Below are 13731 nucleotides of genomic sequence, written 5' to 3'. Positions count from 1 at the left end.
ACCAGAGCCGCCAGGAAGGTGGTCGGTGCAGCAACAGGCTCTTGGCTGGGGCTTTCAACTGGAAGTGGAAAATTCCTCTGAACTTTCAGCTCCTGCCCTTGCACAAAGCACGGGTATCTGGCTGTCCTGACCGTGCCCGAAGAAAGGGGCCAAGTCACACAGACGTGAGCTGGGAGGGAACACTTCCCTCTCCTCTGCCTCCCTCCTTCTTCAGAGAGGGTTCTAGGATGCAAGGGCCCCTGTGGACTCGGGCAAGTGGTTAAAGGTGGCAGGAACCTTGGGAATAAAGAGGGAGCTCAGTTTGGGGGCTTGAGTCCAGGTACAGGAGGAGGAGGCTGAGAGTTGGCTAGAGACACACATGGAGGAAGGGCTGAAAGCAGATCTCTGAGCCAGCGGCCCCTTCCCCAGCTACAACCTCAGTGTTCCTCTCCCCATCCCTCCACCACCCAGGGGACCAGGTTCCCGTCTCCTCTCAAGGTCCAAGGGGCAGCTGGCAAGGACAGGGAAGGGGCCCTGCCAGAAGCCCAGCTTCACTTCCACCAACCTCTCTTCCTTACAGGTAAGGGGACCGCAGGTTGTCTAAACTTCCGTCTGGGCTCCAGGCTCAGCCCAGGCCAGAATGGCCAGTGAGGGTTCCTTGCCCTCTAGGAAGGCGACAAAGCCCTGATTTTAGCTCCAGAGGGCCAGCTGCAGGGGTGTGCAGCCTACCCCGTCCTGGGTGTCCAGCTGGGCACCGGCCTCGACCAGCACTCTGAGGATGGCCATGTTGCCTTTGAGGGCGGCCAGGTGGGCAGGCGTCCAGCCCACCTTGTTGCGGGCATGGACATCTGCATGGTGCTCCAGGAGGTTGATGACGCTCAGGAAGGCCCCCCTCTGGACTGCCAGGTGGAGGGGCGTCCAGCCTGACTGCTCGGGAGCATTGGGGTCAGCCCCACACTGCAGCAGTGTGGACACCACCACCTCTGCCCCATGACGGGCAGCCAGGTGCAGGGGGGTCCAGTTCATGCCTCCGGGAGCCCCCACGTCTGCATGGCTCTCGGCCAGCAGGTGGATGATCTCCAGGTGGCCCTTGTAGGCTGCTAGATGCAGGGGCGTCCAGCCCTGGTGGGTCGGCAGCTCGAGGCTGGCGCCGTACCTGAGCAGCATCTTGCCGATAAGGTACTTGCCCCTCGCAGTGGCGATGTGCAGTGGGCTGTAGCCTCTCTGGTCAAGGGCATCAGCGGCCGCCCCACTCTTTAATAGGTGTTGGATGGCCCTCACTTTGCCTTGCTCCACCGCCAGGTGCAGTGGTGTCCTCAGGTTTCTCTGCCGAGCATCCAACTTGGCCCCCTGGCCTGTCAGCAGCTTGACCAGGCTGACATGGCCAAAGTAGGCGGCCACGTGGAGAGGGGTCTTGCCCTCAGCCTCCTGCAAGTTGGGGTCAGCGTGACGGGAGACTAGAAGCCGTACCACATTCTCAAAGTTGTTCTGCGCAGCCAGGTGGAGCGGGGTCCACCCCTCGTGCTCCTGGGCATCCACACGGGCCCCGTGGTCCAGGAGGAGGCGGGCAGTGCGGTCGTCCCCATTCTGGGCTGCGAAGTGCAGCGGGGCCCAGCCGTCCTCGTCCACCAGGTTGGTGTCGGCACCGTGCTTCAGGAGCAGGGCACAGAGGTCGGGGTGCTGGTCCTGGGTGGCGACGAGGAGAGGAGTGTAGCCACAGGCCATCTGGCAGTCCACGTCGACCTCCTGGGCCAGCAGAAGCCTCACTTGCTCCAGGCGGCCCTGAGCCACCAGGAAGTGGAGGGCAGTGACCTTGTTCTCACAGAGGCGCAGCTGCTCATGGCTCAGGACCAGGCTCTTGCTGTCTGAGAGAGTCAGGACGCGCTTCAAGTAGTCTCCTGAGTCTGCTGGGAGGAAGGTGAGATTGAGAAGGGGAACTCTGACCTGTCCAGAGGTCGTCTCGGCCATCCCCCTGCCTCCTGGAAGTACCAGCCAGGAGCAGAGACATAGGAGTGAGGGCAACGTCTTTCCCGGTGCCCCGGATCTCTACGCAGGCTCCACTGCCCTAGAGAACTGACTCTGGCAGTTCTTCCCGTAAGGGTGAGGCAGAAAGAGGCCGGGGTGCAAATCCTGACTCTACGTCTTAGCATCACATGCTCTCTGCCTCTTTGAGTTTCCAGCTCCCGATCCGTAAGGGGACACGAACAATGCCCAACCTCATGCTACCACTGGGAGGACAAATCATATGACGTAGGTAAGAACTCCCCCAGCAGTGCTTGGCACAAAGTAAATACATGCAAATTGGAGATAAATTTGCAGCTGAGCTCTGAGATCTGAACTCCTCCTGAGCCATTAAGGACCCACTCCCTCCTGCTCTACCCAGTGGTGTATTAGAATTAAAAGCAACAATTTCCAAAACAAAAAAAACAAACAAATGAAAATCACTGCTCAGGCCAAATCCCCAGAGATTCTGATTAAATTATTCTAGGGTGGCTCAGGCATCGTATACTTTTTCATTCCCCAAGTAATTCTAATATGTAACCGGAGTTGAAAACTGATGCACCTCCCCAGCCAGGAAGGGAGGAGTCCGGCCTCAAAAGGACACAGACTTGAAGGGGAAGCAAAGCCAGGCCCCCGGGGGATGTGCATTTCTGGAGCACAGGGCCGGGTGCCAGGAGAGGGAACACGGACTCCTGATTTGTGACAGGCCTGGGGAGGAGGGTGGGCCAGGGAGGATGGGGACAGGATATGGTCTGAGTCCACTTTCTCCTCCGCTGTGGGTTCTCTGGTTCCAGCTGCGCACTCTGGACTCACCGCTGTCTGTTAGCTCCTGGCTGATCTCCTCACTGACCTGGGGAGGGGGAACCAGAAGACACGGGGCGGATCAGATGATCAGGGCAGTTCTGGCCTATGCCGGCCTCCACTCCTCCCTTCACCTGTCAGGACTCACATGCCACCCTGTCTTAGGAGACCCCCTCCTCTCTCATCCCTGCCACCAGCTGTGTCTAGGGGAAGTCCCCGAGCAGAGGAGGCCCTGCCAGAAAGAGGTGGCCCAGGGCCTTGACTTCCCCTTGGGCCACAGGGAAGGCAGGGCGGCCCTGTGGGTTCAGCCAGGAGCCCCACGGAAGCCCACAGCTGGTTCCCAGGTGAGGGAAAGGACAGCAGAGCCAGGATGACGCTGACCCGTAGAGTGTGAGAGCCTGGGAGAGCCGAGGTCTCCCTCTGCAGGACAGGCTCTGTTTAATGTCACACATGTGAGGGATGGCACGTCCTTCTCAGAGGCTCTGAGCCACGGCTACCACCAGCCCTTAGAGCATCTTCGAGCAAGTTAAGAAAAGGTGTTCCCGAGTGGCTGCCTGGCTTGGCCAGCAGAGCGTGCACTGGCTCCGGGCCCCACCTGCCCCTCAGCCAGGCAGCCTCGTGAGGAGGGACCTGTGCGCGCATCCTCAGTGTCTGCCGAAGACCAGGCCCACCCCACACGCACTCACCTCCCGGGGCCGGCGCAGACACGCTGTGAAGGACACCTTCCTGGTCAGGGCCTCGCTTTCTGGGTCAGCCACAGGACTCTGGAGCAGGGACAGCAGCATGTCTGTCTCCACTGTGATGTCTGCTCCAAAAAATGCAAAAGAAAGTGACACGCTGGCCTGCAGTTCTTCCCCATTTTAAATACCCTAATATGTCCCATTCCCCCCTCCCAAAACCCATCCCTGGGCTCAGGGGCATCCACACATGTGCACCAGAAGGCAGGCAAGCTAGGGTCCCGCCTTGGCTCAGTGGGGCCACATTTGGCAAGTCTCTGACCCTTTTGGAGGGTCAGACCTGTTCCATAAAGCAAGGGGGCAGGACTAGGCGATCGCTAAGATGCTCACGCTTACACGCATGCATACATTTGCATAGTCCCTAAAGGAGTGGATGACCACAGGATCCATCATGCCTGTGATCTCATGGTCTGGGAACATTTTACAAAGGAGGACACTGCAGCCTGAGAGGACGCAGGCTAACTGGAGTCTCAGAAGCAACAGAGCCGGGCCCAGATGCCTTCCAGCAATGAAGGTTTTCTATTCTATCTCCCATAGGGTTACACATTAACCCAAAGAGACCAGACCTCAGTCCTCAGCTGCCACTGGCCCTCTGCCATCCACCCTCTCACCCTCCCACCCCCTTGCCAACACTGCACTGTGGCACAGAGTCTGCCCTAGTGCCACACAGGGCCCTCCCTGCAGAGCTCTCAGGAGTGGCCCGGGGCTTCAACCACTGCTCCTGGCCCGCAGGCCCCCCAGCCCCACCCATCTCCCTCATCCTTGTGTACGTCAGGCTGATGAGAACCTGGAAAGCAGGGCCTCTTCTTGGGGTCCTGGTCCCAACAGCGCCTCATCAGGTCCACCATCTGCTGGGCCTCAGCCGGCCACTCATCAGAGACAGGCTGCAGGGAGGGCCGCAGGCCTGCGGCCACTCGCACCATAATGGTCATCATGTTGAAGCCTGTGAGAGGGGGCCCAGGCTCTGTGGGTACTGAGGCAGGGCCAGAGGGGCTGGGCAGGGGATGGGGGCTCTGAGGATCCTGACAGGGCGGTGCACACAGCAGGGGCCCCATAAATGCACAGTGAGTTAATAACTAGATTGCAGGCTGACTTGAGGCTCAGATTTGAGCAGCTGGGTCTCTGGTCCAGCTCCAACCCCTCCCAGGCCGACCAGCCATGGCCCCTCACTGCGGGCTTTTGCTGTCCAAAGACAGCAGGACTGACCAGCAGGCCTAGTGACGGGCTCTGATTTGGAACTCTGCTGGATGAGCCAAATTCCCTGGCAATCTATTTACCTGACACCTGGGTGGCAGGGTTGGGGGTGAGAGAGACAGGAAAGAACACTTTGAAGCAAAGGAACTAGAGGCAGAAAGTGTGGTCTGGGCTGAGGGTTACCCTTTCTTTCACGGTCATGTGAGCTCTAGAAAGTAGGGGGAGGAAGGAAGGAGGGTGAGGACGGGAACCCTTAAAGAGCAGTACGGTCCCCAACAAAAACCTGCCGCCTGCCCCTGCCCCCACGCACCCCCAGCCTCCCAGTCCCTTCCGGGACCCCATCTGACGGTGCCACTGTCGCGTGCTACCTGAATACGGTTTCTTCTGAGTGAGAATCTCCCAGATGACAATCCCGAAGCTGCAGACGGGGGAAAGTGCCCCCTGAGTGGCTTTCTCGGACACCCAGCAGGGGGGCCCCATGGACCACACAAACCCAGGCAATGCCTCTCCAGCCAGAATCCCCCCGCATCCCTCCTCCTCCCACGTGGGCAGGGAGGCACCAGACCTCATCCTTGTCCTGCCCTGCCCTTTGGGCCTTGGGGTCCAGGCAGGGCGTTGACAACAAGCTACGCGCTGGGTATGTGGCCTGGAGCCCAGCCTCCATCTCACCTGTACACATCGTGTTTGGGCCCTGGGCTCTTGTTGCTGTCCAGGAACGTCTCAGGGGGGATGTAGCTGAGGGTGCCCTGCAGAGCTGACCTCTTTATGTACTGCATCCGGGCTGACTGTTCCATCCACTTGGACAGGCTGAAGTCCGAAACCTGGGAGGAAGCCCGGATGGGGATGGGGAGCAATACAGTCTTGCCTCTAGAAAACTGCCTGAGTTTCTCATCTCTCCCGCTATCTTCACTGTCAGTGTAGTGTAGCTGCTGAGACCATAAGCTCTCTCCCAGCACTGCCATATACCACAGGATGACCTTGAACAAGTTACTTATTTTCTCAGAGCCTCCATTTCCTCATCAATAAAAGGGAAACAAGACAAGTACTTAACTCACAGTGCTATTATGAGCATTAAATAAGGAAATATGCAAAAGGCACTTAGAACAGTGCCTGGCACATGGTAAGTACTTGGTAGGTGTGGCCATTACCCAAAGGGACTGTGGATAAAGTGACATCTTTGGTGAGCTTCTCTGTTCATCCCACTTTCACGGGCCCTAAAGCATTGACACCATGTATATTTGTCTCTGACTTTGCTTCCATCCACTGATTCATTCATACATTAATAAATTGACAATTCACTGAGTGCCAACTAGGCTGGATACTGAGGATCAGGAAGCAGATAAGAATGATGAAACCCTCACACCCATTACTCTCCTAAGTGCTTATTCAAATAGGGGGTATAGTCACTAAAAATGACTATATACTTACAATTGGGGTTAGCAGTATAAAAAGAGAGGTACAGTGAGGGTATATAACAGGGGCCCACGGGGGTGGATCAGGGGAAACCTCCCTGAGGAGGTGTTGTTTAAGCTGAGACCTGAAAGATGTGTAGGGGCCTTTGCTGGATAAAGAGGGAGTGGGGGAATACCGTTCCTGGCAGTGGAAACAGCATGTGCAAAGGTCCTGGGGCAGAAATGAAAGCAGGGCTTGTTTTAGGAACTGAAAAAATGGCCATCATGACCTTTCTTAAGAACATCTCATTTACACACATTCTCACTTGAAGCAAGGAATGAGATAGAGGTTATTCTACCCACATTAGAAATGGAAGACTGACATCCAAAGAGGGGTTTTGCAGACATCCTGATACCCAGTTTCATGTACCAAATTTCATTGTGCATCCATCTGTTTTAGGTGTGATCCCTGCCTTCGGTATTTGTCCATGAAGGGAGCTGCTTAAAACCCCTGACAGGGGACTTCCCTGGTGGTCCAGTGGCTAAGACTCCACACTCCCAATGCAGGGAGCCCGGGTTTGATCCCTGGTCAGGGAACTAGATCCCACATGCATGCCGCAACTAAAAAGATCCCGCATGCTGCAACTAAAGATCCCGTATGCCGCAACTAAAGATCCCCCATGCCGCAATGAAGATCTGGTGCAGCCAAATAAATAAATATTAAAAACAGCAACAACAACAACAAAAACTCTTGACAGGTCAGTCAGGCAGTAAATAATCCTGTTCATCTGGAGAAGGCTCTGGAGAGAAAGGGGGCAGAGGGGTTCACTAGGGTCCTTACCTTGACATGCATATGGCTGTCCAGGAGGATGTTGCCTGGCTTGAGGTCCAGGTGGAGCAGTGGTGGGTCAGTGCTGTGGAGGAAGTTCACGGCCAAGCCGGTCTCATGGATGATGCGGAACTTGAGCTGCCAGCAGAGGCTGTGGGTGGGCAGCATCTTCTCCAGGGAGCCGTTGGCCATGAACTCCATCACAATACCCAGGGGCTGCTCGCATACCCCGTAGATGGACACGATGTGCTGAAACTTGATCTTCTCCATTTTGGTTGCTTCTTCAATGAGGCAATTCACATCAGAGCTATGGAGGGGCAGGAGCGAGAGATGGAAGGAGCTGACCCTTTAATTACAAGAGCAACTAGCAGGACACACAGACTAGACTTGATACCAGGCTGTGCAGACCCAGAGATGCCTTGGGAGCTTGCAAAGTAATGGAGGGGGGAAGAGAGACCCGAGAGGATGCCCAGTGGATGCATAGATTAGGGTCCAGATGGCTCCAGCAACAAGATAGGAAGTAAAGGGGTCTGCTAATTTAGGAGCCAGCCCATTCTACAGAGGTGGCCACAAAAAGCCTGCTGTTTATTCTGGCCACTTCTATATGTCTACCTCCCCTAGGAGATTGCAAGCCCATGGAGGACCAAAATTATACCTCCTGCTTCTCTTTTAAAATATGATTTATTGAGGAACCACCTCACAATGGTCAGAATGGCCATCATTAAAAAGTCTACAAATAACAAATCCTGCAGAGGATGTGGAAAAAAGGGAACTCTCCTACACATCTTGTGGGAATGTAAATTGGTGCAGCCACTATGGAAAACAGAAAACTAAAAATAGAGCTACCGTGTGATCCAGCAATCCCACTCCTCGGCATATACCCAGACAAAACTATAACTCAAAAGATACATGTACCCCTATGTTCATAGCAGCACTATTCACAGTAGCCAAGACATGGAAACAACCTAAATGCCCATCGACAGATGAATGGATAAAGAAGATATGGAACATATATGCAATGGAATACTACTCAGCCATAAAAAATGAAATAATGCCATGTGTAGCAACATGGATACAGCTAGAGATTATCATATTAAATGAAGTAAGTCAGAAAGAGAAAGACAAATACCATATGATATCATTTATATGTGGGATCTAAAATATGACACAAATGAACCCATCCATGAAACAAAATCAAGGACACAGAGAACAGACTGGTGATTGCCAAGGGGCAGGGAGTTGGGGGAGGGATGGAGTGGGAGGTGGGGTTAGCAGATGTTGGCTTTTATATATAGAACAGATAAACAACAAGATCTTACTGTATAGCACAGAGAACTATATTCAATATCCTGTGATAAACCATAATGGGAAAGAATATTAAAAAAATAATGTATATATGTATAACTGAATCACTTTGCTGTACAGCAGAAATTAACACAACATTGTACATCAATTATATCTCAATAAAAATATTGAAAAAATATATCATTTATTGACTTTTTGATGGTGAAAGTAATATATATACCTTGTAGAACATCTAGGGAATAGAAAAGAAAATTAGGGAATTCCCTGGCGGTCCAGTGGTTAGGACTCAGTGCTTTCACTGTGGGGCCTGGGTTCAATCCCTAGGCGGGGAACTAAGATCCTGCAAGCCTCATGGCACAGCCAAAAAAAAAAAAATAATAATAATAATAGTAATAATAATTAAATCATCCGTAACCCAACCTTCCAGAGTTGGCCTCTGTTAATAATTTCGCGTATCCTTTTACAATACAGTTCAAGGAACCTCTCTCCTTCTCTCCCTCCCTGTCGCTCCTTTCTCCTCCACTCCGTCTTGCCATCACATAGTGTGTGCTGTTTTGCGATCTGCTTTTCCCTGTTGGTGTAGTGGAGCACTTCCTGCATTGTTATTCTCTCAAAGCAAGCTCGGTAATGGCTGCATGGGATTCCATTTTGGAGATGAAGTATACGTTTTCATCTTGGTACTCCCCACAGCACATGGCCACGTACAGCACAAGGCATCTTTGTTGAACTGAACAGAAGTCAATACTTAAGGGAAAGCCTTACAAAATAAGCATTTGCAAACCTTTCACTCTTTTCACTGTACGTGCCACAAAACAGCAAATATGCAAATCGTTATAAATTGTTCTGGGATTGCAGGGATGAAGATTAAGGAGAAATGACATCTTTAAAAAGCAGAGTATTTGCAAAGCTGCATTGGCACTGCAGTCAGAGGCCGCTGGAAATGTGCTCACAGGGCCTCCCTGGGAAGCCAGCCAGAGACTCCTCCGCTCCAGGAAAAAGCACCTGCTCTCCCTCGCATCTGGACAGGTTGGCTAGTCCTGGTTTCTGCCGTTCTTGTCTTTACTTCTCTACTGTTCAAGGACTCTCCCCTCCACCTCTGCAATATATATATATATATATATATATATATATATATTTTATCTGTCTCCTCTTGTACTTTTGAAGTCACAAGAACTGAGAAGACATCTGTCATGAAGTGGAAAAAGCAAGGGATCTGGGATCGCATTGCCCTGCTTTCAAATCCTAATTTCACCTTATTCTCTGTATGACCTTGAACAAGCAAACTCTCTGGGCCTCAGCTTCTTAACTGTAAAATGGGAACAACAGTAAGTTGCACAACTCCCCTGGACACCCCGACTTCTTGAAAGTGTTTGCTACACCTGTTGTCTTTCTCTTTTCTTTATCTCCCCCCATCCCCTTTCATCTGGTTTCTGGTCTTAATACCTCACTGACAGGCTGTTGCTAGTCACCGATGACCCCCATGTTGCTGTAGCCTACAAGCAATTTTCTCGTTCTCAGTGTAGGGTCAGTGCCTACTTTGCAGGCTCCTATTGTGTTACCTGATCGTTAGGCCCAGTCCCAGGCCCTCTTCTTTCCTCTTCTCATTCCGTCCTCTGTCTCTAGGCAATCTCAGCATCTCCAACTGGGTATTTGACACTTTACGTGTCTAAAGCTGAACTCTTGATTCTCCCCTCAAACCCGCTCCCCCCTCAGCCTTCCCCATCTCCGTGAACGGGGCCTCCATCCCTCTAGTCTTCAAAGATCTTGCTTATCCTTGACTCCTCACTTCCTCTCCTTCCCACAAGCTGCCCCTCAGCACATTCCGTCAGCTCTACCTTCAAAATAGAGCAAGAATCTGACCCCTGCTGACCACCTCTATCCATTGGCATCTTGGCCCAAGCCTCCTAACTGGTGCCTTTGCTTCTCTCTCTTCCCCTCCACCAGCAGCCAGAGTGGTGCTTTTAAAATGTCAGTCAGAGCATGTCACTGCTCTGCTCAGGACTGTCCAGTGGCTCTCTTCTCATGCATAATAAAAGTTAAAGTTCTTACAATGGCCTACAAAGCCCTCTGCGACCTGCTCCACCATGTCAAGCTTGTTCCTTCCTCAGGACCTTTGCACTTGCTCGTCCCTCTGCCTAGAACACTAAGAGAGCCTGAGAGAGACACATGGTTTGCTCTTTCTTTGCTTCAAATCTCTATTCTGAAATAGTACTTAATTAGTAAGGATTTCAAGCCTATAGAAAACAGCAACCCTACTCCATCAATCCTGATCCCCCCAGAAGAGGAGCATGAAGGAGGAGAAGATGCACACAGGAAGAGGAGAAAAACGGTGAGCAGGGAGAGTCTGATGATGAACAGGAAGATGCAGAAGGGGAGGGGCTGAAGATGAAGCGAAGGGAGGGGAGAACTTGGATGTGATGGAGAAGGTGATCAGATGAAGACAATGAGGATGAGGATGAAGGGGGGGAAAAATAGGAAGCTGAAAGAAAGACTCCAAATAACCTGCACCAAAAACCTACCTTGCTTTATTTGTTCTTCAGTTCCATATTGGCTGGACTGCTCAAATGCAGTTGGTAGCTTTTTTTTCAAGGTAGCTGTGATACAAACCCTAGGGCACCCACCCACGCAAAGAACCAAAGAAGAGCTCCTGTGACATTCTGCCTTCATCCATTTAGTCCCTCTCGGAAATCTACCACCAAGCATTATAACAAATTTATAAGCAACAACAAAATTATAAGCATTGTCAGAGTTTCGTGTAAGACCCTTGCGGTAGGGTGGAGGGCTGTGATTGGTATGTCAACCATGTGTGGCTACCACTTACACTGAGATTGTAACAGCATTTTTACTTTCTGTACAACAAAGAAGCTTGGTAAAGAAAATCTTAACATTCTGGGCAAAAAAGCCCACAAATTACTATTTTTTGGAAGATCAAAATTTTTTTTTGGAAGATCAGACTACTCAACTCTCCTTAGGTATTTTAATCAAAGAAAATGTCAGGTGGTTGTAAGGGATATAGATAAAACTATTTGTTTGTTTGTTTGTTTTCTGTCTTCCTTCATTAGATTATAAACTCCACAAGGGCAGAGACTTTGTTTTGTTCACTTAGTGCTTAGAATGAGTGAACGTCGTCCATGTCCTAGCTTCAAATACCCCTATAACAAATGACTCACAAATTTTAATACTGTTAGCTCAGAGCTTTACTCTGAAGTCTACTTGACAATTCTTCTTGGTTGTTTAAAGGCACCTTAAACTCAACATGGAAAGCTTTCCTCTCTTCACCCACTTAACTCAGACTCATCTTTCATATTTCAGCTCAAGTGTAACTTCCTCAGGGAAGCCTTTTCTGATCTCAAACTCCAATAATAAGCCTTCATGAAACCACAACTCTCTCCTTTCTTGCACCTCTCACAGCAGCACACTTACATTTACACGTGGGGATAATTGATTAATGTCTTTTCTCCCCTATCTGCAAGCTCTAGGAGAATATCTCCAGGGCTATATCTGTGGCATTCATCATTATATCTCAGGGTCCAGCACAGAGCTTGGCACATAGTAGGTGAGCAATAAACATTCATCAGGAGGACAAATGAATGAGATGATGGAAGGAGGATTCAGTGAAGTCATACTTATGAAACTCCTCCTATAGCACTCCACACGTGGCAGGCCTTGATTACCGTAAATCCCTTAGTCCTTTCCGCCCAAGGATTCCTGGAATTGGGAAGGGAATTGAGATGGGAGTTACTGTCAATGTCTCATGAGTAGTCTTGTCAATGCCATCTGTTTCCTGTTGTTCTTTGCTTCAAAGGCTGTAAATGACTTGAATAGATCCTAGAATAACCTGACTATACTCCCAAGCCAGGATGTTGAGGGAGGAAGGTGGGTGAGTCTGGGGCGATCTCACTTTGCCCTTATTCATTAAGCAGGCGGGGGTCTGGGAGTGAGAGAAGGGACTTGGGTGTGTGGGACTGGAGACTGTCTTGGGAGCTTGCATAGTGACCACAGAGAATGACCAGAAAAGATGCCAATAGGAGTTGCTCCCTGCACCCCCAAGGCGCTCTAGGTGATGTCCCAGGAGGCTTGGGAGGAAGACATGGTTATCATCTCAGTCAGACTTCAGATCCAAGAGTCTCCATGGCTGCACGAGGGGCGAGGGCACAGCCAGTACCAGCAAAGATGGGTTGAAGCAATGGGAAGGCAGAGATGGGTGGAAGCAATGGGAAAGAGGTAGTAAGAGGGAAAAGGAGGCCTGCCAGGGAGTGGTCATAGTACGTGTAATGGGACCTGGGAGAAGCCAGAGACAAAAACAAGGACGGCGACGGCAGCATTCCAGGCTTGACCTGCTGGCAGTGCCGGTGTGAGGGCCGGCAAGTGAGTGGCCTGGACAGTGGCTCTCAGGCCAGCAGGCTGGGCAGCCTCCACCCCACCCCAAGCCCCCATCAGCCTGCACGGGCTGGGCTGGGGCCACACCAGACAGGAGTTGCCCCTGGTGTGGAACCTGTGATTCCCCCCAGGTCACTGGGCATCACTGAGGCAAGTGCCACGGGCTCTGAGCAAGCCCAGCCCTGCCTACGCTGCGAGTTAGGGGGTGGGTAGGAGGGTGGCAGAGGGTCATCCAGAGCAGTCATCACCAAGCTGACACCTGGAAGGAAGGTGAGGCTGGAAAGAAGGAGGCGGGACCAGTTTGGGAGGTTGGATGGGACAAAGGCATATTTGGAGGGTAGTTCCTGCTCACCTTTGACCTCTGTGGATTTCACACATTGGTTTGATTCCACAAACAGAGCCAAGTTTATTTCAGAGCCGGAAACAGACAGGGCTGTGCCTGGGGAGCTCAGGCCACAGGACAGAGTTTAGAAAAGGGGAGCGGACAATCCTCAGCCTCAACCCGGCCGCCCCTCCCTCGGGAGCTCCCCGGGCCTCGGGTTTCCCTCTGCAAAAGGAGGGGGGAGGCAGGTGGGTACCTGATGGTGTCAGGCTGGAGGCAGCGGGAGCACTTGATGGCGTACTCGGTCCGCCAGCGCTTGTGCCGCGCCTGGAACACCTGGCTGAAGCCGCCGCTCGCCACTGGGCGCCAGGTGCCCTCGAAGTCGTCGCGGGTGAAGACGGGGAGGGCGCCCAGCCGCTGCTCCACGTCCGCGGCCATGGGGTCGGCACGGCCCGGGCCCTCCAAGCCCCGCGCGCTCCCGGCCGGCCGCGCTGCACACGCCGCTTCCTGCGAGGCAGGTTCCAGGAGGGTGGGGACGGGGAGGCGGGCGGCCCTCCCTCCTTCCCCTTGCGATCGAGGTGGAACTGGTTCAGCCCTGCGAGGGCGGGGAAAGCCAGCCTGAGCCCTGAGGCTTCGGGCAGCGATGGGGGCTCGGACCTGCACAGCACCCCAAAAGACCCGCCCTGCCCCAGTATCCTTCCTCAGTCTCGGCCTGTGACTTTTTCCCCCCAGCTTGATCCTGGGTAGGTGCTGGGATTGGAAGGTGTCCTGAAGTTAGAAACAGGAGTCCGG

The 13731-nt window shown here is 52.4% G+C and overlaps 1 protein-coding gene across 1 annotated transcript; it reads right to left on the bottom strand.

Annotated features, from left to right (window-relative positions):
* Positions 1-669: 669 nt before the first annotated feature.
* Positions 670-13377, bottom strand: ANKK1 (ankyrin repeat and kinase domain containing 1). Its single transcript, XM_060105445.1, has 8 exons — positions 13196-13377; positions 6945-7239; positions 5382-5533; positions 5081-5130; positions 4306-4461; positions 3468-3586; positions 2794-2830; positions 670-1883 (listed from the first exon to the last, which is right to left on the bottom strand). Exons 1-8 carry the CDS (start codon positions 13375-13377, stop codon positions 670-672), a joined length of 2205 nt encoding a protein of 734 aa, XP_059961428.1.
* Between the last annotated feature and the right edge of the window lie 354 nt (positions 13378-13731).

The sequence above is a fragment of the Mesoplodon densirostris genome, chromosome 7 (genome assembly GCF_025265405.1).
Source record: "Mesoplodon densirostris isolate mMesDen1 chromosome 7, mMesDen1 primary haplotype, whole genome shotgun sequence".
NCBI classification, from domain to species: domain Eukaryota; kingdom Metazoa; phylum Chordata; class Mammalia; order Artiodactyla; family Ziphiidae; genus Mesoplodon; species Mesoplodon densirostris.
Note: the sequence above shows the minus strand (reverse complement) of the source record. Positions and strands in the feature narration are given on the sequence as shown.

Coding starts and splice junctions, on each gene's coding strand:
- ANKK1 (XM_060105445.1), bottom strand. CDS start 13,377: ATGGCCGCGGACGTGGAGCAGCGGCTGGGCGCCCTCCCCGTCTTCACC. Junction 5,131..5,381: donor CCCAAACACGATGTGTACAG/GTGAGATGGAGG, acceptor CCCCGTCTGCAG/CTTCGGGATTGTCATCTGGG. Junction 4,462..5,080: donor TCAGAAGAAACCGTATTCAG/GTAGCACGCGAC, acceptor CCCCTCTCACAG/GCTTCAACATGATGACCATT.